The 23,233-nt window shown below is 43.1% G+C and overlaps 3 protein-coding genes and 1 pseudogene across 5 annotated transcripts; 2 read left to right on the plus strand and 2 right to left on the minus strand.

Moving 5' to 3' along the window:
• Positions 1-4,742: 4,742 nt before the first annotated feature.
• LOC131111093 (5S ribosomal RNA) lies at positions 4,743-4,850 on the plus strand (annotated as a pseudogene).
• A 1,025-nt stretch (positions 4,851-5,875) lies between these two features.
• Positions 5,876-12,571, plus strand: LOC131111059 (uncharacterized). 3 transcript variants are annotated; one of them, XM_058064038.1, is made up of 2 exons: positions 5,876-10,431; positions 10,550-12,571. In XM_058064038.1, the coding sequence occupies exon 1, from the start codon at positions 6,998-7,000 to the stop codon at positions 8,201-8,203; it is 1,206 nt and encodes a 401-aa protein (XP_057920021.1). In that variant the 5' UTR covers positions 5,876-6,997; the 3' UTR covers positions 8,204-10,431; positions 10,550-12,571. The 3 variants fall into 3 exon arrangements, with proteins under 3 accessions (XP_057920021.1, XP_057920022.1, XP_057920023.1); XM_058064039.1 differs by having other exon boundaries at positions 10,600-12,571; XM_058064040.1 differs by having other exon boundaries at positions 5,876-10,222; positions 10,304-12,571.
• A 1,275-nt stretch (positions 12,572-13,846) lies between these two features.
• On the minus strand, positions 13,847-17,536 carry LOC131111073 (uncharacterized). The gene is made up of 8 exons (XM_058064063.1): positions 17,178-17,536; positions 16,886-17,028; positions 16,497-16,581; positions 16,228-16,378; positions 15,700-15,890; positions 15,061-15,202; positions 14,583-14,710; positions 13,847-14,237 (listed from the first exon to the last, which is right to left on the minus strand). Exons 2-8 carry the CDS (start codon positions 16,990-16,992, stop codon positions 13,929-13,931), a joined length of 1,113 nt encoding a protein of 370 aa, XP_057920046.1. The 5' UTR covers positions 16,993-17,028; positions 17,178-17,536; the 3' UTR covers positions 13,847-13,928.
• Positions 17,537-17,656: 120 nt separating this feature from the next.
• LOC131111072 (uncharacterized) lies at positions 17,657-21,897 on the minus strand. The gene is made up of 2 exons (XM_058064062.1): positions 21,444-21,897; positions 17,657-20,350 (listed from the first exon to the last, which is right to left on the minus strand). The coding sequence occupies exon 2, from the start codon at positions 20,132-20,134 to the stop codon at positions 17,666-17,668; it is 2,469 nt and encodes an 822-aa protein (XP_057920045.1). The 5' UTR covers positions 20,135-20,350; positions 21,444-21,897; the 3' UTR covers positions 17,657-17,665.
• Between the last annotated feature and the right edge of the window lie 1,336 nt (positions 21,898-23,233).

Consider the following 23,233-nt stretch of genomic DNA (forward strand, 5'->3'; position numbering starts at 1 on the left):
TCGGCTACCGACACAAACTGGCAGTTTGCAGAGACTTTCATCGTCGACACAACATCCCAGACGAACTAGCGAGACCACCGGGCGCTCCGTGGATTGTTGTCGGGTCTGGAAAGAGGCGCAGGCGGCGTCGGGAGCGCAAGCAGAGGCGGGGTCGCAGGTCCGGCCTACTGCTACGGCTACGAAACAACCCACATAAGCCACCCCTGCCCAGCCTGTACCTCACCAACGCCAGATCCATTACCCACAAAAAGGACGACCTGGAGTTACAGCTCGAGGGAAACCGCTACATTCGTGACTGTTGTGTTCTAATCATCACGGAGACCTGGCTCAAACCAACGATCCCCGATGCTAGCGTGCAGCTAGCCGGCCGCTCTCTACACCGCTGGGATCGAACAGAGGACTCCGGTAAGAGCAGAGGTGGGGGGGTCTGTATTTACGTGCATGAGGATTGGTGCAACAACAGCAAGATCATAGAGACTCACTGCTCCCCTGACATTGAGTACATGTCCATAAGATGCCGGCCGTATTTTCTCCCGAGGGAGCTAACTGTTGTGATTGTCACCGCTGTTTACATCCCACCGGATGCTAACGCTACTCTCTCTCCTGTTGAACGTCATCAATGAACATCAGCGGGCCCACCCTGATGGCGTTCATATTATAGCCGGGGACTTTAATAAGGCCAATTTAAAGACTGTACTCCCGAAGTTTCATCAGCATGTCAAGTGTCCAACGCGAGGACCAAAAACTCTTGATCATGTATGCTCAAACATAAAGCACGGCTACAGAGCAACACCACTCCCCCACCTCGGACAGTCAGACCATCTCTCCCTGCTGCTCACTCCTGCATACACCCCCCTCAGACGCAGATCCAGACCCACCAAAAAGATCATCACCACATTGCCGGAAAATGCACTCAGTGAACTTCAGGACTGCCTCCAACACACAGACTGGGACCTATTTCAACATCAGGACCTGGAAACATACACAGTGACAGTACTAGACTATATCAAGTTTTGTATGGGAACTGTGTCTGTGGACAAAGTCATCCGGATTTTTCCAAACCAGAAACCCTGGATGACCAGCCAGGTCCGCTCCCTCCCCAAAGCCCGCGACTCTGCCTTCAGGTCAGGCGACAGAGCTCTGTACAGTACGGCTCGAGCTGACCTGAGAAGAGGAATAAAAACAGCCAAAGCGGACTACAACAGGAGGATAGAGTCCCACCTCTCCAGCACGAGAGGTGTGGCAGGGACTGCAGAGCATCACTAACTTCAGAGGATGTGATGTGATGTCAGGAGACCTGAGCGTGTCTCTGGCAGAGGAACTCAACAGTTTCTTTGCCCGCTTTGAAACACCACAGCCACACTCATCTTCTCCAGCCCTGCCCCCAGCCCCTCCCGACCCCCCCCCCCCCCCCCCCATTAACTGTAGGAGAGCATGACGTGAGGCGTGTGCTCCAAGCAGTGGACCCCAGGAAGGCCCCGGGCCCTGACAGCGTACCTGGAAAGGTTCTCCGAGCATGTGCACACCAGTCCGGAGTCTTCTGCAGGATTTTCAACCTCTCCCTGGCCCAAGCAGTCATCCCCACCTGCCTGAAATCCGCCACAATCATCCCCATCCCGAAAAAGTCACCCGCATCCAGCCTCAGTGACTATCGCCCTGTTGCCCTCACACCCATAATCATGAAGTGCTTTGAGAGACTGGTCCTCCAGCACATAAAAGGCTGTCTCCCCCCCCCCCCACTCGACCCCCACCAGTTTGCATACCGGGCGAACAGATCCACAGAGGACGCCATTGCCATAGCCCTGCACGCGGTGCTGAACCACCTGGAACAACAGCACAGCTATGCCAGGATGCTCTTTGTGGATTACAGCTCGGCCTTCAACACCATCATCCCGGACATCCTAACTACAAAACTGGACACCCTAGGCCTCCCTCCCCTCACATGCAGATGGATCAAGGACTTCCTAACAAACAGACCCCAGACTGTGAGACTCGGCCCCCACCTTTCCTCCACCCACAGTCTGAGCACCGGATCACCACAGGGCTGCGTGCTGAACCCCCTCCTGTACTGCCTCTACACACACGACTGCAGTCCGGCCCATGAGAGCAACATCATCGCCAAGTTTGCTGACGACACCACAGTGGTCGGACTGATCTCACAGGGAGACGAGGCAGCTTACAGGGAGGAGGTCCAGAGGCTGACGACCTGGTGCTCCGACAACAACCTAGCCCTGAACATGCACAAAACAAATGGAGATCATCGTGGACTTCAGAAGGAACAGAAGTGACCCGCCCCCCCCTCTACATCAATGGCGAGTGTGTGGAAAGGGTCCACACATTCAGGTTCCTGGGAGTCCAGATCTCCGGCGACCTCTCCTGGACAGACAACATCACAGCTGTCATAAAGAAGGCGCAGCAGTGTCTACACTTCCTGAGAGTCCTCAGGAGGAACAACCCGAACAGGGAGCTGCTACTGGCCTTCTACCACTCGTCCATCCAGAGCCTGCTGACCTACTGCGTTTCCACCTGGTACGGAAGCTGACTGAGGCGGACAGAGGGAGGCTTCAGAGGACAGTCGCGGCAGCGCAGCGCATCATCGGCTGCCCTCTCCCCTCCCTGACGGACATCTACTCCACCCGGTGCCTCAGCAGAGCTCGCAACATCATCAAGGACAATTTACATCCCGGTGCTCAGCTGTTTGACCTGCTGCCCTCCGGCAGACGCTACAGGTGCATCAAGGCAAAAACAAGCAGACTGAGAAACAGCTTCTTCCCAAGAGCCATCACCACCCTGAACTCAGACATACAACGTACAAATGTGCAATATTTTCCATCACTGCCTCTGTTACTATCTCAATCATATTAATTTATTTAACAACCATTACAATACACTCATATGTAACTTTACTCATCTGTATACACCAGACATTATTTGCACTATGACCCATTGATCATTGCACTAAAATTAATATATCTGCTCCTGCATATGCTCCTGTGCAATACTATGTGTATATTTTGGATATCTTGTATATATCTTGTTAAATAGTCTTTTTTTCTCTACTTTATATACTTTTTTTGTTTCTTTAAACTTGACTACTTCACTGGAAGGAGAAGCTCTCCAATTTCGTTGTACATCTTGTATAATGACAATAAAGGCCATTCCATTCCTATGGAACTTTATGCTGAGCCATGCGAGGTACGCCATATGGCTGAGACGGAACCTCACAAAGTTTGAAAAAAAGAAGATACCCGTATGGACATACTTTGAGGCTAATGTAAAGAAGGCCATGTCGATATGACGGGCCGCCAACCAAGAAAGCTTCGAGAACTCTTTTACAGAAGGGAGCAGCCTAATCTCAGTAGCAGACAATGGCAAAATAATGTTCAACTTATAGGCTAGAGAGAGGACAGGGAAAAAAACATTATAATAGTAATCGAAAATAATAGTCATAATAATAATGACAACAATTACATATATATATATATATATATATATATACTATATATATATATATATATGATTTTTAAAAAATAATAATTAAAAAAAACGCAGATCTGTGATGTACTGTTGTAAGTTCTATAATAAAAAAATGAAAAAACGTCCGATCTCAGACGCTAAGCAGGGGCCGGCCTGGTTAGTACTTGGATGGGAGACCGCCTGGGAATACCAGGTGCTGTAAGCTTTTTATGGTTTCTGCTCTTGCCTGACAGCAGAGGGCGCTGTTTGACACTTTTTGCTGGAGTCTAGTTTGGCCTGCGTCGCCTTCAAATAGGATCTTTTCAGTTGACCTGGTAGCTTATGGCCATGCTACCCTGAAAACGCCCGATCTCGTCAGATCTCGGAAGCTAAGCAGGGGTGTGGTTAGTACTTGTATGGGAGACCACCTGGGAATACCCTAACCCTATCTTGAAGGTTAGAATCACATGGACTGTGAATTTAGCCATGGCACCAATGACAACAAGGTAAATGAAATGTACCCCCTACTGGTGGCAGGTGGCAGCGATGACAGTGATGATGACTCGGACAACCATTATGGATATGCCTGACTTGTTTCTGACTTGTACTTTGACTCAGATGACGAGAACACTTCCGTTTAGGTGTAAGCACATTTTCTGACAAAGATGACCTGCGAGTAAAAACCGAGAGGACAGCCTAGGAGCGACTGCAAGCAGATAAAAGCGTGATAAACAGGAGGGAAATGTTAGAATAAAATGTAGATACAAGTATTATTTTGTTAGTTATCACCCTTATATCAATTTGCTAAGACAATAGAAAGTGTTTGAATGTGCTGAAGAAGGAATGTTCCCGTGACCCTGATCAGAGACCCCCAGTGACCCCCAGGTCCAGGAGGTGCCTGGATGCGCCAACAGCAACTCTGCAGATGCTCATGTTAATCCTGCAAGAATGTGTCAAGATAAGAACTCATAAAACATTAAAAGTAATTGCTCTCACATACACACACTCACATAGACAAACAAATACAGCTCGTGCAACTGCCTTCTACCCCCCCCCCCCCCCCCCCCCTTAGAGTTGCACGACCATGTAGTAGAGACCCCCAAAAGAAAATAAAAAGAGGGGAGTGTGAACTGCATATTCAGAGTGGAGCGGCATGTCACTGGGTATGTGGTTTCACTCTCCTCGCTGCGAGCAACTTTGAATATTGTTGTCTGTCTCTTCTGTATTTCTGTATTTAAGTGTTTTTACAAGTGTCACAGGAGTTTGAACCTGACATTGACCTGGCAGCTTACGGCCATACTACCCTGAAACCCCCCAATTTCGGAAACTAAACAGGGCGGGCCTGGTTAGTACTTGGATGGGAGACCACCTGGGAATACCAGGTGCTGTAAGCTTTTTATGGTTTCTGCTCTTGCCTGACAGCAGAGGGCGCTGTTTGACACTTTTTTTCTGGAGTCTAGCCTGCATCACCTTCAAATAGGATCTTTTCAGTTGACCTGGCACCTTACGGCTATACTACCCTGAAAAAAAACGGTGAGAGCAGTTGCAGAGTAGATCACAGAGAGATATTTTTTTAGATATATTCCGTTTTTTCTTTTCTATTTAAAGTGTTTTTTTTTTCTTAAAAATTCTCTTTTGTGAATGTTCAGGGAGTGGGCCCGCTCCCCCCTCCCTGTCCTCCCCCACCCCCCAAATTTGTGGCTGGTGGGGGGAGGGGCACTTTTTGTTTTAAACAAGCACAAGTCAAGCTGGTAGCCAGGGAGCCATCAGACAAGGCTGCTGCCTATCCTAGGCAATTAGCTGTGGCAGTGGAAGTTGTGGGTGAGGGGCCATTGCACCACTGGACAAGGGAATTGTTCTAAACTGTGGAACCATGACAGGATGCAGATTTAAAGGAAGAAATAGATACGAAGTCACAATGAAGGATATGGAGGGTAAAAAGAAGCTCTTGGATGGTCTAGGAATCCAGAATTGCAGGTTAATTGCCTCTGAACCGTGCAGAGATGAACTGACTGTTTCTTTTTTAAGTCACCCGGTATGTGACTGCAGCTGTCTTTCTGTGCTCTGATTGATCGTAAAAACTTTCCAACTCGAGAAAAACTGTTCTTTCTTCACAAGTATGTTGGAGGAACTGCTAAGAGAGCTATTGAAGGCCATTTCCTTGCAGGAACAGAAACGGCTTATCATGCTGCCTGGGGCATACTTGAAGACAGATTTGGTAATCCATTCATTGTTGCCAAAGCATACCGTGAGAAGATATATGCATGGCACAAAATTAGCCCCAAAGACAGCGACAATCTTCGCGAGTTTGTTGATTTTCTAAACAGTGTGGAATCAGCTATGCCATATGTTCAAGGCCTACAAACACTAAACGACTGTGTAGAAAACCTATAGGATTATTGCCAAACTACCAGATTGGTTGAGCTCGCGTTGGAACAGAGAAGTTACAATTTATCAAGACGAACACAAAATGTTTCAGATATTTTGTGCAATTTCTCAACATGGAGGCTCGAATCGCATGCAATCCTATTACATCACTAAATGTAATGAAGCCAACTGACCAAGAAAGAACAAAGCCAACAGAACGAGAACAGTCCAAGTTTCAAAGAAATCAAAACTTAAGTGCTAAGACTTTCACAACTAGCGCAAGTGAGAGAACAAACATCACATGCCTTTTCTGTAAGAAGCGGGGACATACTGTCCACAAGTGCCGCCAAATTATGGAAAAAACAGTTGAAGAAAGACAAGACAAAGAAAGTTTGTACAACAGGAGAAGTTATGTTTTGGTTGTCTCAAGAATGGTCATAACTCCAAAGCCTGTACATCCAGGAGTGTGTGTGACTTATGTGGAAAACGTCACCCCACATGCCTTCATCAAGACCGTGAGAAGAGAGCTCAAGAACAAGGACGAAGTAAAAGACAAGCAACAAATGAAACCACTACAGACGAAAACAAAGGAGAGAAAAACCAGCAGTCTGAATCCATAGAAATGCAGCAAGTTACATCCAACAGAGTTGTTCAAGAGGAAAAGGGAACTCATACTTCATCTATTGTTCCAGTCTATGTTTCCACGTCAACTGAACCAGGCAAGGAAGTTCTAGTGTATGCTTTAATGGACAGTCAAAGTGACACAACTTTCATTTTGCAAAATGTAGCTGAAATGTTGTGCATCAAGAAAGAGCCAGTAAAACTTAAAAGTATCCACAATAACATCAAAAACAAAGGTGGTGAAGAGCGAAAGGGTGCAAGGACTACAAGTAAGAGGCATCGGCTCGGACACAAAAATAAAACTCCCAACAACCTACACCAGCAGTTACATACCAGCTAATAGATCTCATATACCTACATGTACAACTGCAAAGCTAGTTCCAGCTATCAAGCCATCTTTGGCGATCAAGTCTGAGGTTCAGTTTGTCTGTAGAACTCAGGTTAAAGAAATTATCACTCCAGCGGAAATACTTAAAGTATTTGAGTCAGACTTTACTGAAAGGTTCAGTGAAATGTTCTAATATCACAAGAAGATATTAAGTTTTTGACGACAATGAGAGAAGGCATCAAGCATAAGCCAAATGGACATTACGAAATGCCATTACCTTTCAAGGAAGAGAGGCCCAAGCTGCCAAACAACAAAGTATGTGCAGAACATCGACTCAGGTGTCTGGAAAAACGTTTTAGGAAAGATGACGTATACCACAAGCATTATGTGGCCTTTATGGAGGACATAATAGCAAAAGGCGACGCCGAAAAGGTTTCAGAGCCAGAAGGAAATGACCACACCACATGGTATATCCCTCACCATGGGGTTTACCACCCACACAAGCCAGGGAAGATTCGCGTTGTATTTGATTGCTCAGCTAAGTTTCAGAATACATTGCTGAATGAGCATCTACTTACTGGACCAGATCTTACCAATACCCTTGTAGGGGTCTTGTCTCGCTTCCGCAAAGGACAAGTAGCCCTCATGTGTGATGTGGAGCGGATGTTCCATCAATTTCATGTTGCACCAAGAGACCAAGACTACCTCCGATTCCTGTGGTGGGAACAGGGAAATATAAAAGCTCCAGTGTCAGTGTTCCGCATGAAAGTTCACTTGTTTGGAGCTGCATTATCACCCGGATGCGCAAACTTTGGGCTCAAGCACCTGGCTGCAGAAGGAGCAGGAAACTTTAGTGAAGCCACAGTGCGGTTTATAAAACACGACTTTTATGTCGATGATGGATTGACAAGTTTGGACAGTGAAGCAGAAGCCATCCAGCTTGTCAAAGAGGCAAGAGAACTGTGCAGTGTTGGTAAGCTCCACTTGCACAAATTCCTCACCAACAATCGGAATTTGCTTGACACAATCCCAAAGCAAGAACAGGCAGAAGGTGCAGCTGATCTGGACCTGGCCCTGGGAGAACAAAGAATGGAACGGGTTCTTGGGGTCCAGTGGTGCATTTGCTCCGATATGTTCCAGTTTAGAGTGAGGATAAAGGATCATGCCTTTACTAGAAGAGGAGTATTGTCGACAGTTGCCTCAATTTTTGATCCTCTTGGATTTGTGGCACCGGTCATCTTGAAAGGTAAGCAGATTTTACAACGGATGTGTCAAGACAAGGTAGGATGGGATGAGCCACATCCTGATCACCTCAGACCGCACTGGGAAGCATGGCTCCAAGACCTCCTTAATCTGTCTGAGGTTGAGATTTCACGACACTATATACCACTAACAACCAAGGAAGTTCAGTGCTATGAACTACTTCCTTAAGTTAAGGACCGTTACGGCCGTTAGGTGGCGCTCGTGCATTTTGAGAGAGGTATAAGAAGGACAACTGCTCAAGAGATGTAAATGCCACTATAAAATGTCTAGACACTGTTAAGAGCAGAGTTTTGTAGAGTCGTGACTCCGCCATTGATTGAGAAGCAGGCTAAAGTGGTGAGTGCTATTTATATTTGGTATTAACTTTGGTGCGACAGTGCCGCTGATGTTTAACTGCCATATGAATTTCATGTATGAATTTTCATGTTATTTTCTGTACATTAGTTCTACGATGTTCCATGACGAAGGGAAATAACCAATTTAAATACCATTACCAATAGCTTCCAGGTCATGTGACCTTTGACCTCCAAACCACTTTGTATCAGTAGGACTTGTCTGCTAGTATCATACACGCCTTATTGCTTTGCTACTCAACTTTGCTGGGATTTTATATAATTTTTTGAAATAAAATATTATGAATAGCTTCCAGGTCATGTGACCTTTGACCTCCAAACTACTTTGTATCAGTGGGACTTGTCTGCCAGTACTATACGCGCCTTTTTGCTTTGCTACTCAACTTTGCTAGGATTATATATGAATTTTTTACACAAATCATTACCAATAGCTTCCAGGTCATGTGACCTTTGACCTCCAAACCATCTTGTATCAGTAGGAATTGTCTGCTAGTACCATACATGCCTTTTTACTTTTCTACTTAGCTTTGCTAGGATTTTATATGAATTTTTTACACAAATCATTACCAATAGCTTCCAGGTCATGTGACCTTTGACCTCCAAACCACTTTGTATCAGTAGGACTTGTCTGCTAGTATCATACACGCCTTATTGCTTTGCTACTCAACTTTGCTGGGATTTTATATAATTTTTTGAAATAAAATATTATGAATAGCTTTCAGGTCATGTGACCTTTGACCTCCAAACTACTTTGTATCAGTGGGACTTGTCTGCCAGTACTATACACGCCTTTTGCTTTGCTACTCAACTTTGATAGAATTAAATATGAATTTTTTACAAATCATTACCAGTAGCTTCCAGGTCATGTGACCTTTGACCTCCAAACTGCCTTGTATCAATAGGAATTGTCTGCTACTACCATACTCATCTTTTTGCTTTTCTACTTGACTTTCATAAGATTGCATGTGATATTTTTTATATGAACTATTATAAATAGCGCCAGGTCATATGACCCTTGACCTCCAAATCACTTTGAATCTTTCATACTCCCATGCTGGTACCATACACTCCCTTTTTATGGTCCTCCTGAAATCTGCAACTATCTTTTTAGTTTTCTTCAAGTTGATACTGAGGCAGGCGTGTAATTGGAGGATCATAACCCATGCAATGTCCAAGTCAATCCATTTTGTTTATGTAGCAGAATTAAACAAACACAAGGTTTCCAAAGTGCTGCACAAGCACAATAAGGACAATGAAAATGTCAGTCTGGTAAATTAGAGTAATATAAGATCAAATAAAATCTAAAAAAAATAAAGCATAAAAATATAAAATCCATAAAATAAAATAAGATAATACAGTACGATCAAAGTCATAAAAAATAACCCCCACCCCCAAAACAGTCAAAAGTCAGCCTCCGACTAAGTGTTAAAACCCATGGAGAAGAGGTGGGTCTTAAGATTGAAAAACAGACGGAGAGGAGGCCTGTTTGATACACTGTGGCAGATTAGTCCAAAGTTTTAGGGTTGTAACAGCAAAGGCACGATCCCCCCCTGAGCTTCCGCTTTGTTTTAGGCTTCCTCAGGAGCAACTGATCAGCTGACCTGACCAGACTGTAGAGTGCAAAAGTAAAAAAGCTCAGAGCGGTACGGCAGTTAGGTGATGATTTGTGACTGGAGTTGGTAAGCTAGTTGTTAGATTGCCAGTGGCCTGTGCGGTGAAGCAGAGGGATCAGGGATGTACTGTGTAGGACCAAAGTTAGTGTTTCTTACTTTGCTCCAATACAGTCTGGGCTAGCAGCGTTAATAGCTCAACTACCTTTCTCACCTGAGTGATGGTAACATGGCTGTTTTCCACATCAAATAATCTTGTTAGTAGTAGAGGTATTTTATTGATAAATTAACTCCAATTTCTCCAGGCATTTCTACACTGTATATGCAGCAGAGTCTGGTGCGGGCAGCGTGGTAACCATGGTGATGACAGATGCTCCTTCACATGACATACCAGTCCTGCTGCAGGAGGGCGACTGACAAAGAGAAGTGTTGAGTGAGTTCATTTGGTTAATCTTGACAACCTTTGTGAAACCTGAATGTATTTCCTCCATTCATTTTAATAAGGCTGTTACCATTTCAACATTAAGCTTTTTTATGCATCAATCCTCCAGGTGTTTCTCCTTTTATGAGAGTCGTCACATTGAGCGGTTTCCGTTCTCAGACCCTGCTCCAGCCACAAACTAATAGACTGTCGCTGGCCTGTAGGATGCTCACATACCTCCTGGGTGCTGGTGGCTGTAACCGAAGCCAAGAAGCAGCAGCAGAGTTCTGCAAACAACAACAACAAGACTTGTGATAACACTTTAAAGGGGGGCAGCACTTTGGGGGGAATTTGGCCCATTCACAATCCTGATGTGAACCATGAACACATTTCTTTCCTTTTTCTATGTATTACTCCATGAGATAAGTTGATATAAAAAAAGGATGTCATGTTTGAACTAGTGAGCTGTTTTAAAACCCAAAATGGAGATGTAAAATGTGGGCCAAAATGCTTACTAAAGAGAAGGTGCCCTTACAGGGGAAGGGCAAACAAACACCAAAAGGGTAAGCAAAAAGTACAGCTGAGAACACTGTCCAATGCTAAATACAAAAAAACTAAAACACTTCAGCAAAAGGGCTCACAGGCAAAAAGCAGGACACAAGGCACAAGAACAAAAAACAGAGCTGACAGAAAGTCTGCGGGTAAAAACTGGGTAAGGGTAACGTAAAATACCACGGCATAAAACAGTTGGCGAGTACTCACGACACTAAGATTAAAAGCCCGAAAACAAGGGGCCTGCGAGTCCACACACGAGGCCAAGTGGACAGGAGGTGTGCAACAGGTTGTCATAAAAGAAGCTTGAGGAACAATCTGGTGGTGTGCTGGTCTCTGAGTGCAGCTTAAGTAGTCCAGGGGATAAGTGGCCTCAGGTGTGTGCAGAAAAGACCAGCCTGCTGCCCATCAGGATGCACTGTAAGAAAAAGGCAGCAGGTGGCAGCAGAGCGACGACACAGCTCATGACACGTCATTGGGATACACCTATTTGGCCCGTGAAGCCCTCTTAAGAAACCTCTAACAAAGTTGCATGGTTTGATATCCATGCTGTGATCATACAATAACACGTACACTAATGATGACATATAATAGTTGCTGTATCTTTCCATATTTTGATGATTTAAAACACAACCCAAACTTTGTTTCTAAGCGCATTAGATATGAGGCGGCATACATACAGCGACAAAACTTCCAATGTCTACTCTCTGTGGGATGGCTGTGTCTTCCAGCACAAGACGTGTGCTCCAGTCCTCAGGCAAATGCTGCTGGAAAACGAGCATCTTGTTGAGTCTTTGTAGTGGAACTTAGAGCCAAGTATCCACTCTTTTGTCTGTGAATTATGCTGAGACCAGCGATTAGTGACACGCCGTGTTCGTCCCCAAGATAAATATTGTTTTACATTTTAACTGCCATAACAACAATATGGCTGTGGCTTGGTTAATACACTAGGCAGTTCTGTAAATGGACATTGTTGGCGTTTTTTGTGGTCAAAATAGATATTTCCCATGATGTCTGTTGTGAGCTAACTCATTTTAACTCATTTTCTCATGTTAGAATGCACAGAAAAGGGAAAGAAATATGTGTTCATGTTTCACATTGTGAATGATGTGAAGGATCGTGAATGATGGGTAAAATAAAAAAAAAGCAGTTCCCCTTTAAAGGGGACCGTTTATACTAATTTTGCAACCCTTTATATTGAGTTGTGGTCTCAATAATCCAATAACCCGCACAGAAAACTTTTTAGATTTAGCAGAATCTGCACCTATTCCATCTGTATTACCTGTCATTTGTGCTTCCTGCCCAAATGGGGTGTTGTCATTTATTCCACCTACGGCCTGCCTCCAGGCATGCCCACTACGCTGCGATTGGTCACACGGCCAAAGTGCGGCTGAACTATGAACCATATAAGGAAGTTCGCCCCTCTGTGACATCACTAAGGGGCAGTTTTACCATGACTTTTACAACTGAGCATTTTGAGCCATCCTAAACTTCTTTCAGGATTCACTTCGAAGTACACAAAGCTCATTATCTGAAACTTTGGGATCATTTAAGACGAGAATATAACATTCTAAATAGGTCAGAAAAGTGGAAAAAGCATAATGGGTCACCTTTCAGGCCTGAGAAGATTCATTCTATAGATATAGGCCTACATATACATATTGTACATAACATATAACACTAGTATACATAGTAGCGGATTAAGTACTTTCTCCAGTAAGCAGTTACTTTACTTATATACTATATAGTACATTAGTTACTGATTCTGTTACTTTTCAGAAGGAACATGTCACTACTAATTACTTACTTAAAAATAGAATTCCCACAACCCCAGGCATTAACCTTGCTGATTTAACTTGGATTCAGGCTATTCAGTGTGTTTTTGGTTGCCTTCATACAGCTTATTCATTAGATGCATGTTTCTTGAAATGTTTTTCTACACGTACCAAAAACCTGTAGGGGGCGATTTTATTAGCAAAAGATTTCATTTTGTGCATCTCGTTAAACATTTAAAATGGGGCGCTATAGAAAAGGACAAAAAAGAAAAAAAGACCTTTGGGCAAGGGCCGGAGGCAAAGCTTCTGTGACACATTCATTTGTGGCGAATGGATTCGCAGGGCCCAACGCCCCTTGCTCGGAGAAGTGGGCCACAGTTTCAGAAATGCGTGAAAACTATTTGGTTTGAAACCGAAGAGCAATTCGAAGTGACGTTCAAAATCAAGAAGGTAATGCTTTAGATGTTTTTTTCTTAACATAAAGGAACTTTTTATGTTAATTGGGTTCAACGAGGGTGCAAGTCTTGGGGTATCCCGATATGTTATTGTGCCCATCCGCAGAGTTTTTTTTTATGTTTACGTTTACATGTATACTTGTTTCTAACTCATTAACTTATCAGGTACACTCTTAAAAATGCTGGGTTTAAAACAACCCAATCTGGGTTGTTTTTCAACCCAACGCTGGTTAAATATAGGACCAACCTCGCGTTGGGTTATTTTAACCCAACAAGTTGGGTTGGTTCTCTTAACCCAACTATTGGGTTGTACATTGGGTTGTTCAAATGACCCAACGCTGGGTTCATAATTACTATATTGCTGGGTTATTTCAACCTAACAAGTTGGGTTGACGATATACTATATATATATATATATATATATATATATATATATATATATATATATATATATATATATATATATATATATATATATATATACATATATATATTTATATTTATATATTGTACTATATTTTAATTGCATGCTAATACTATTAATAATATATTACAATGATAATGACACCAATGTGACAAAAATATTTATTAAAATGTAAAATTTACAGAACATAATTCACAATATTTCCTTCATGAACATGAACAAATTATTTACACAAAAATAACATTAAGAACAGGGGATGGTGAAGAACAAGAGGGAGAGGAGCGAAAAAAGGGCGGGTGCAGTCTAATGACAGGAAAGCAATTGGGTTTTTAAGAAAGTGACAGATGGGGACACAGTTCCCTCAAGTTCAAAAACTGTACTCTGTAAAAATTGCCAAGTAGGCGCACACTCATTCGGATAATTACAATCTAATATATAAAAGCTCTTGAAACAAGTGTCGACAGCAGCAAGTGCTGTATCTGAGGGAATGGCTTTGCCCGATATGATGGCAAATGCCTGGGAACACAAAATGCCATCACTAAGCAGGAGCACATATGGATAGGCCCTGAGCGATTCGGCCTGCTCCAAATACTCCACCATGTTAGTTCCAACCTACGATGAGAAAAGAAAAAAACGTAAGTATTTAGATCAGTGCAGTGCAATTGTCATCAGCTCTCTACTGAAGCTATTTCAATCACTTCCCACCCCCATTATAGCCGATTTAGTAGTGTTCTATGGGAGAAGTACGACACCCTTAATCAATGGCACTCAAAAATGTATTCTGGGGGTGAAGATGAGAAACACAGCCAAATGTTATGTTGTCACACATTCCACGAAATACAATCTTTTCAAGTTGCTCCTCATAAAGAGTCCTGCTTTACAACTGTGTAAAAGAACAACTGGAGTAATTTCACAATTCATTTACATTTAAATGTTGTTGAAAGGTAAATTACTTACAGGCTTCACATCAATAAAGGCCCTCTTTGACTCCTGTATGCTCGCCCGAACCAATTTCCTGCCCTTTTTATAGACAGGCGGAGGAAGCAGGATGGGCAGCAGCATCAGGGCGACTTCTCCCCTGGAATCTGTAGGACAATTATGGTTGTCATTACCAGTAATATGAGCCAATGTTTTCTTTCCCTGTTAATTTAGTTAGTAATGGTTAGATTTCAATTGTACTGAACTACTCTGCCATTGCCATCCATAAATCTGACTCCTCATACACAAGTAAACTCAAATCCCATCAAGATAACATGCATTTGACAATCCTCCTTTGCCATCACCCTCTCTCCTTGCCTTTTGCAGTTTGCTAACTTGGACTTTCTTGTTAGAATGTTTGCTTTGTTAGTTAAGTTCCTGTGTGAAGTGTCTGAGTACCCACAAAAATCATCATATAAAAACATTTACCAAATATGTTATAAAATAAATATTTTACCATGGGTGATCTGTTCCTCTGGCACCGATAGTTTTCCTTCGCATTTTGCAAGACGAATGATCTTATCAGAGTAAAGAGCAACCCATGTCTCAAAAAGTTTAGGTGCAGCCTCTCCATAGAGGATCGAAAAATCTTGTGCGATCTAAAAGAAGGACACAAATTGATAAACAATTAGGCAATATACCAACACACATATTTCTATTGCATAATTAAAAAGTACATTTTTCCGAACCAAAAAGTGATTTGAAATACAGGACAATTAAGAAATTGATATAATTTTTTTTCTAGTTGACAAGACCTATGATGGCTGAGCTCCACAAAGATTCCACAAAGCACCACAAATATTCTACGTTAAAAGGAAGTAGTTAAATTCACAAGTAGTGATGATGCAAAAGAATGTGCACTAACTCCTTTGAAAAAGAAGTGCGCTTTATATAGCACGCCCTGTGTATACATTCGGATTAGGCAATTAATGGCAGTTTTCCATTCTCTCTCCACCCAGAAAAGGGCCTGATTTCCATTTACCAAACTGAATTCACTTGCAGTGACATGGCCCATACACTTACAACAGTAGCTCAGTTTCTGCACATTTCTGCTGTACCAAACAGGCACCAGGTGCCAACATATATTTTGACATACCATGCCTGGAGTAGTCAGACGGGGGAACTCGCCCAGGATTTCAGGAATAGATTTGGAGTGGTCGGCACGTATCCATCCAGCCCTGTACTGGCAGGTGTCCCGCATATATGCCTCCACCTGAGAGAGGGGCTGAGAGTTGTTCTTTAACCATTCCGAACACTGTAAAGCTCGCTCATCAGATATGGTGGCTGCTGTAAAATACAAAAGACCAAAGTCAAATAATTATTACATGCTACTACCCCAGTGTGCCATCCACTATTTCCTCATGTCACTGATAAGACTGAGTTCCATAGGTTTGAAGTGATGCACACATGTGCAAACATCGATGAAGCAATTGAAGCAGTTTCACAGGAAAAAACAATTAATGGAATACCAGCTCTAGAGCCAGAGCAGAATCCTGCAGAGACTGCAGAAGATGCAGCATTGTAGGCCGCGTAACAAATATGACTCCATACAGAATACTTTGGTATTCGGAACCTGACAGACAATGCTGCAACAGAGGTAAATCAGGGACCGACATTGCATTACCTGGTATGACTGTCCTGCTTGGCACAGTCACTCGTTCCTGCTGTTGCCTGGGCCCGCCTGAGCTCCTCAACCGCTTTCTGATATTGCGGAGTCTCTCTTCGAGGAACCCCGTAGCTGGGTGGTGGTATCGGCCCTGGGTATACCATGTATCCTGACAAGATATAAAAATAACCATGCAAGTCCATGAGCCTAAAATGTCGACTAGACTCTGCATATACATTCAATCTTTTTTAGATAGCATTTAGTTTTACTTCACAAAATGTACTCACAAAACCACTGCCACTGCCATCCTTTAAGCAGGGGAACGTATTAATCATGGCGGAAGCAAGGGCAATTTTGATCACAGCGGAAGGTCTGAAAAAGGCCAACACGTACAGATTGAATAATTAGACGATAAACCGTCACACTGTAGCCCATCCTCTGTGTATGTTGCGTCAGACAGGTTAAGAACAAGTACAATCTTGGACATAGCTCTATATGCCAACATGTCACAGGGACTTACCCCTCATCCTACCCCTGTTTCTGACAGCAGAGAAGGGAGATATCTGTCACCATTTTATTTGGTATGACTTGGTTGGGGATCTAAATCATGACCTTTCATAGTCTGAGCGTACACTAATCTTAAAAAAAAAAAAAGCTCCTATAAATTGTTACTCACGTTTGCCCACACTTTTCCATCAGGTGAGACACCAAAATCCGCACCATGACACGCCTCTGCTTTATCGTGATGAGCTTTTCCTTATCCAGGCTCTCAACTATAGCCATGCCATCTGGCACAGCAGAAAGAGCAGTGCGGATATCCTGAAAGAATACAGACAAACAGGCAATTAAACTACACATGCTTTGCTGATGTCCAGCTCTAATGCTTCCTGGAGGAAAAAAGATAACATAATGACACTAATCAACCTGGCTTTTACGAATTGTTGACTTATTTAAAGAAAATGACTTACAAATACTGGAATTGCCTGCAGAACATGTATTATTGGTGGAGCAGTCGTGTCCGGGTTTCCAGCTGCCGTCAGGTCCGGGTTTCCAGCTGCCGTCAGGTCCGGGTTTCCAGCTGCCGTCAGGTCCGGGTTTCCAGCTGCCGTCAGGCCCGGGTTTGCGTTGGCAACTGCGGCAGCTGGCAAATCAGATCTTGGGAGGGTGGCTGGTGGGCAAACTGTGTGCCCAACCTGTGCAGGGCAACTCTTTAGAGCTTTAAACTGCGTTTAAGAGTTGAACAAGCTTTAAAGCTTCAACTCTAACAGCCCCCACGACTAGTCAAATCTGGTCTGGTCACCACTTGGTTGCTCTGTGTTGCACCAAGTGTGTTCAATGTCTGCATCCCCCACCCCTAGTCTCCACTGAAAGTCTTCACCCCCCCAATAGTTCTCAATCTTTTTTACACTACTTCTACCCCAGCTACACACCCCACCACCACGTCAGTCGAATTGTCCTAAAATACCCTATAGCGAAGGGAAATGTAGAAACAGTCCTCATGTTCCCTGTATGATTTTACAGCATGTAATGCATGATGATCAATTAGTGTACTTGGATCAACAGCTGCCAAAGTCTGAGTCTGAGTCACACTGTATGAATGAAAGTGCCGTTCAAAACCTTGGGTTTCCCACTTCTGTACAACAAACCGGGTAGTTGGTTTGTCTGACAATGGACCCAGAAAGATGATGGATTTTAAAAGCCCAAACTGGGGTTCACCATCGGAGTCGTAGGAGAGGAATAGTGTCATGCCTGGTCTGTATTTAGTGCCCTTGAAAGTCACCCAGGCTGGCACCAAAACCTCAGTGAAAACAGGAAAATCTGTAAGATCCTTTTGGAGGTCTTTAAAGCAGTCTATGGCGGACAGAAAGGTGCTGGGCCCTGGGCCAACCTCCGTGATGTGACTCAACACAGAGCCAGACCGAAGGTTGTAACATAGTTGCATCTGATGTCGATACGCCATTGTCTTACAAATATTCCGGAAATTGCATGTGATGTGACTGACACGTTTGAAGAAGTTGTGTTTTGCTTCAAAGCGCATAGACCAAAAGTGTATCAAGGGTCCCAGTTTTCGGATTGCTCGTGGATAGTGGACCATGAAGTGGTGCTTTGGGCGCAAATGTAAATGAGGAAATAGTTCAAGGAAGAGGGAGTGATGCTCCTCAATGATCTTCGTCAAATAGTGTGTTCCAGCGATGGTAATAGAGGGAGAGAAGATGAACTCCATGCGCAGTAGCAAGAGCAGAAGAAGTTCCCATTCCTCGTTTCCCTCAGGGATGAGATCACCAATCATGGTGGGCAGTAGCCGAATAAGGCACCACATTTGAGCTGCTGACTGCCGCATGGTCCCTTCATGGTTTCTGAGATCATTTTTGGTAATGGCAGAGGGCTTGTTCGCCTTGTCACAAAAGCCATAATCGAAGCTTGTGAGTCTGTAGTTTACTTGGTCAAGTGTGACATGTTTTTGCTCAATCAGGGTATTCAAGACAAGTTTGATCTCATACGGTCCTACTCCTTCTAAAATGTCATGCATGATGTCCGGGGCCACATTGTCAGTCACATGATAAAAAGAGAGGTTGTTCAGCTCACTGTCTCTCTTCAATCCTGTGTTTGAAAGGCTTGCAAGTTGCAGATCAGCCTGATGGGTGTGTATATTACGCAGCTGGGCTGGATCTTCCAATGTCTGCTGCGTCGAGACATGTTTGTGCACTTTGCACCACCGGCACATATGGTTAGCAGTGAAACTTTCTGAATAACCAAGGATGGCATTCAAGCCCAAGTTGTCCCCGACCACTTGGACAAGAGAGAACTTAACAACACCTTGAAAAGTGGAGGTGTCAACGGGGATGCCTTCTTTTTCCAGTAATTGCAGCTCTGCAATGATGGGACGCAGGATAACATCAAGACCATATGTTTTGGCATCATCAGATTTGTATACGGCACAAAGAAAGTGTGACCGTAAGCTGGAGAGCAGATCTGGTGGCAGGCTCTTGAGCTGAAAGTAAATGAAGCCGAGCTTGTGTGTTCCAGTCTTTGATCCTAGAGGGTTGACAGTTTCACACTCATCATTGTAAAAAAGAAGTGGAATCGAAGTTTCTTTCAAGAAGAGTGGGTGTGTTTTGCAAAATTCCCCATCAAAGACATCCTGAAGGACTCCACCCTCTCTTTGTTGCCAATCCAGCATTGCCTGTAATATGACAGGATCTTCAAGGACCTGTCTTAGAAGACGTGGAAGTGGAACACGTTGAAAAGTGTCAGGAACTGCGACTTGTTTCACAGTCCCAGTGCTGGAGTCCCTTTTCTGGACATAGGATCCCTCCCCAGGAAAAGTTTCCTCAACTGGTTCAATGAAGCCTCCAGCTTTGAGAAAGTACTGCATCTGTTTATACTCTGTGTCTAGATCTCTGAAGGGCTGAGATGAGTCTTCGAACTCCACCATCAGTTGCTCTACCTCTGGGCTTTGATCATGTCCCAAATGACCAAAAACTGCCATGGTCCTTGATTGCAGTCTACCCACAATGTCAGAGATTAAACCAGAGGTCTGCTCAACAATAAAATGAATGCCGGACCATGTCTGTGAAGACACTGACCTCAAGTGAGCTAAAAAAGTAGCTACCCGATCAGTGATGCCCTCTGGCTCAATGTCATCCCACTCCTCTACTTCCTCTGCTGGCTGGCCTTCAGCATAAAGGAACTCAGGCTGGACGGAATCTTGAGCAGGTACACCAAGCACATCCTCAACATTTTCATGCCGCTGTAAGTGTCTTCTGAATGATCGCATGTAGCTGAATGTTCTGCCACAGCCAATTTCACAGCACTGGAAATATTTTCCAGCCTGATTAACATGGTGTACCGCCCGTAAATGAATGAAAAGACTTTTCACATTACCAGGAATTTGAGCTTTACATCTGAAGCAAACGTATCCCATGACTCGCCTGAATTCAGAACTAAAAGCGCTAGTCTGTCAGTCTGTTCGTCCGTCCAATTTAGAACTTTGTGAAAATGCTGGCTGTGTGTCTAACTGCAGCACTTACATATTCATTAAATTTCCTAATGAATTTCACCCTCTCGCCTATTCTGGGAATTAAGGCTGTGATTGACTGATGGTCCAGATAACAGAAGCTTTCCTCGTCAACTGCCTCGTCTGAAAGAGAACACAAAATATTACTAAAGGGACCATTCATATAGACCACAATCTCTGCAGAGTTTGCGTGTTCCTCATTCACAACTTGGGAGCTCATGTCATAATGTAACCCACAACTACGTAAAATCAAGTTATTTTTCTGGTACATCAATATGACAGATACGCATTTGACTGTTGGTTTTAGTAGAGTTAATAGCAATAGCATTGCTGTACACTGATCTTCTATAGTCCACGATAATGCAATCAAAGTCCTTTGTTCACTGCATATGATGATATTTGACACATCTTTCTTTCATTTACAGAATGAATGCAACTATTTTTGCAACTAACCTCCCATTAGATGGTAGTAAATATGAATTCAGATACAGTGATGAGGAAAACAAGCAGCTGGCAATCCTAGGCCCCCCAAAATTAACTAATAATTTGTCTTTTTTTATGGTCTTTTTTCAAATGAAATGCATTCTTAACTGTTCTGGCTACTTGTGGATTGTTGAGAACATGGGTTTTAAATAACATTGTTTTCATTACTTTCCACTATCATACAGTGTTGTCGTATTGCAACGAACCCTAACAAAATATTAAGAAAATGTCTTGATTATGTTGACTTGGTCTATTTTAAAACACAAAAATGCACCCCAAACATTTTTTACCAACTGGGATCATAATGTGTACCATAGAGTGTTTGTCATCACTGTCTAGAGCAGGGATGAGCTAACTTTTTGACTTGCAGGCTGATTTAACAAAATAGACGGATTCAAGCCATGATTCCATGTTGTATGTTATCTAATACTTTGGAAAGAACGGGCTGTAGTTTGCCCACCCCTGATGTAGTGTGAATGTGGAAATATAGTGGCCCTCTCCATCATCTAATTTGCCCACAGTGGACAGTAAACTACTTCACCACAGTTGAAATGCAGCAATATATATTGGAATCACAAGATGGATCACTCAGTGTTAAACATGTGGGTATTGGTATAAGCTACAGTGACTGACTAGACAACGACATATCCTATGTACAGAGCATATAGTAGGCACAGTAGCTAGTGTAAAACAATATCCATAAAAATTAAGGCATGAAGATGACTTTGCTTACCTCTAAACCTTTCAATCAGCCCCGGTAGCTGCCACTCTGTCAATTTGGATATGACAAAATCATCCATCGATGTTATTCAAAAAACTGAAACATCACACAGAGGGTCCATAAGATAAATATACCATGAAAGGAAATTAGATTCAGTAATCCTAACGTATTCTCGACATTTTATATATATGCGACTTGCAAAACTGTCGTCGAATTCGCGCCCCAACTAGCTCAAACTTATTACAATGGACTATCGGTGGCTAGCTAGCGGAAGCTAACACGCGGCGGCCTAGCTAAAAAAAAATCAACGACTCACCAGCACGCTCGTATTAATACACGCGATTCTCTAACTTGATATCACATAAAATTTCTAATTGATGAGATAACTGACGTTGTCCTCATAATTACCACACACAGTGCATGCCTCTTGTAATTTTAACAACATAGTTTGGTTCCTACAGAGCATTCCCTCCAACGTGGCCAGCGAACACGTTCGCTGGCCACGTTGGAGGGAATGCACAATGGACGTTTGCTAACATTACCAATCGCTTTCTGAAGCTAGTACTCAACAGTGCTTCACGAACTTACATTTTAACAAATGCGTGCCTTTAACTCAACTAACCTCCCATTAGATGGTAATAAATATAAATTCAGATACAGTGGTGAGGAAAACTAACTAGCGGAAGCTAACATGGATATGACAAAATCATCCATCGACGTTATTCAAAAAACTGAAACATCACACAGAGGGTCCATAAGAATAAATATACCATGAAAGGAAATTAGATTCAGTAGTCCAAACGTATTCTCGACATTTATATATATATGCGACTTACTAAACTGTCGTCGAATTCGCGACCCAACCAACTCAAACTTATTACAATGGACTATCGGTGGCTAGCTAGCGGAAGCTAACACGCGGCGGCCTAGCTAAAAAAAAACATCGACTCACCAGTACGCTCGTATTAATACACGTGATTCTCTAACTTGATATCACATAAAATTTTAAATCGACGAGATAACTGACGTTGTCCTCATAACTATCACACATAGTGCATGCCTCTTGTAATTTCAAAAACATAGTTTGGTTCCTAAATAGCCATGTTGGAGGGAATGGAAGTTTGCTAACATTACCAATCGCTTTCTGAAGCTAGTACTCAACAGTGCTTCACGAACTTACATTGTAACAACTACATGAAGCTTTATATAATAATATAAAGTCAATTGTACGGTAAAACATTAGTTACAAACCTTTCTCCGTGCTGCGCTGCCTCCATCTCCTCAAAAGAAAAGTGCGGTCCGAACAGTAAGTTTTAACAAAGTAGGTTTGTGGGCGGTGCTTTGTTGCGCATGCCCAAACATCTACCCAACGCTTTGGGTTGTCCAAAATAACCCAACACAACAACATTGAAATCACAACCCAGCAGCAAATAACCTAGCACCCAACAGAGATAACCCAGCGAATTGGGTTGTCAGAATACCCAACTCAATAAAAATAACCCAATTAAATGACCCAACAGGCTCAACCCAGCGATTGGGTCAAAAAAATAACCCAGCATTTTTAAGAGTGTAAATGTTAGCCGGCAGCTAGTAAAGACAAGCAATGTAAGGCCAAAAGTATTTTTTCCCCTTCTGCCCCAAAACACACTTAAGTTATAGTGGCGTCGCTGGGAGCAATTTCTGGTTCACTGTCTATATGTAAATAGCTCTTCAGTTGATTGTTCAAAGTCACTCTGTTGTTAGTTATTGTTCTATATAACCTGGAAGAGTGTCTCGTTGGTTTTTAGTCATCTGTTGTGTTG

The sequence above is a fragment of the Doryrhamphus excisus genome, unplaced genomic scaffold (assembly GCF_030265055.1).
Source record: "Doryrhamphus excisus isolate RoL2022-K1 unplaced genomic scaffold, RoL_Dexc_1.0 HiC_scaffold_24, whole genome shotgun sequence".
In the NCBI taxonomy this organism is placed as follows: domain Eukaryota; kingdom Metazoa; phylum Chordata; class Actinopteri; order Syngnathiformes; family Syngnathidae; genus Doryrhamphus; species Doryrhamphus excisus.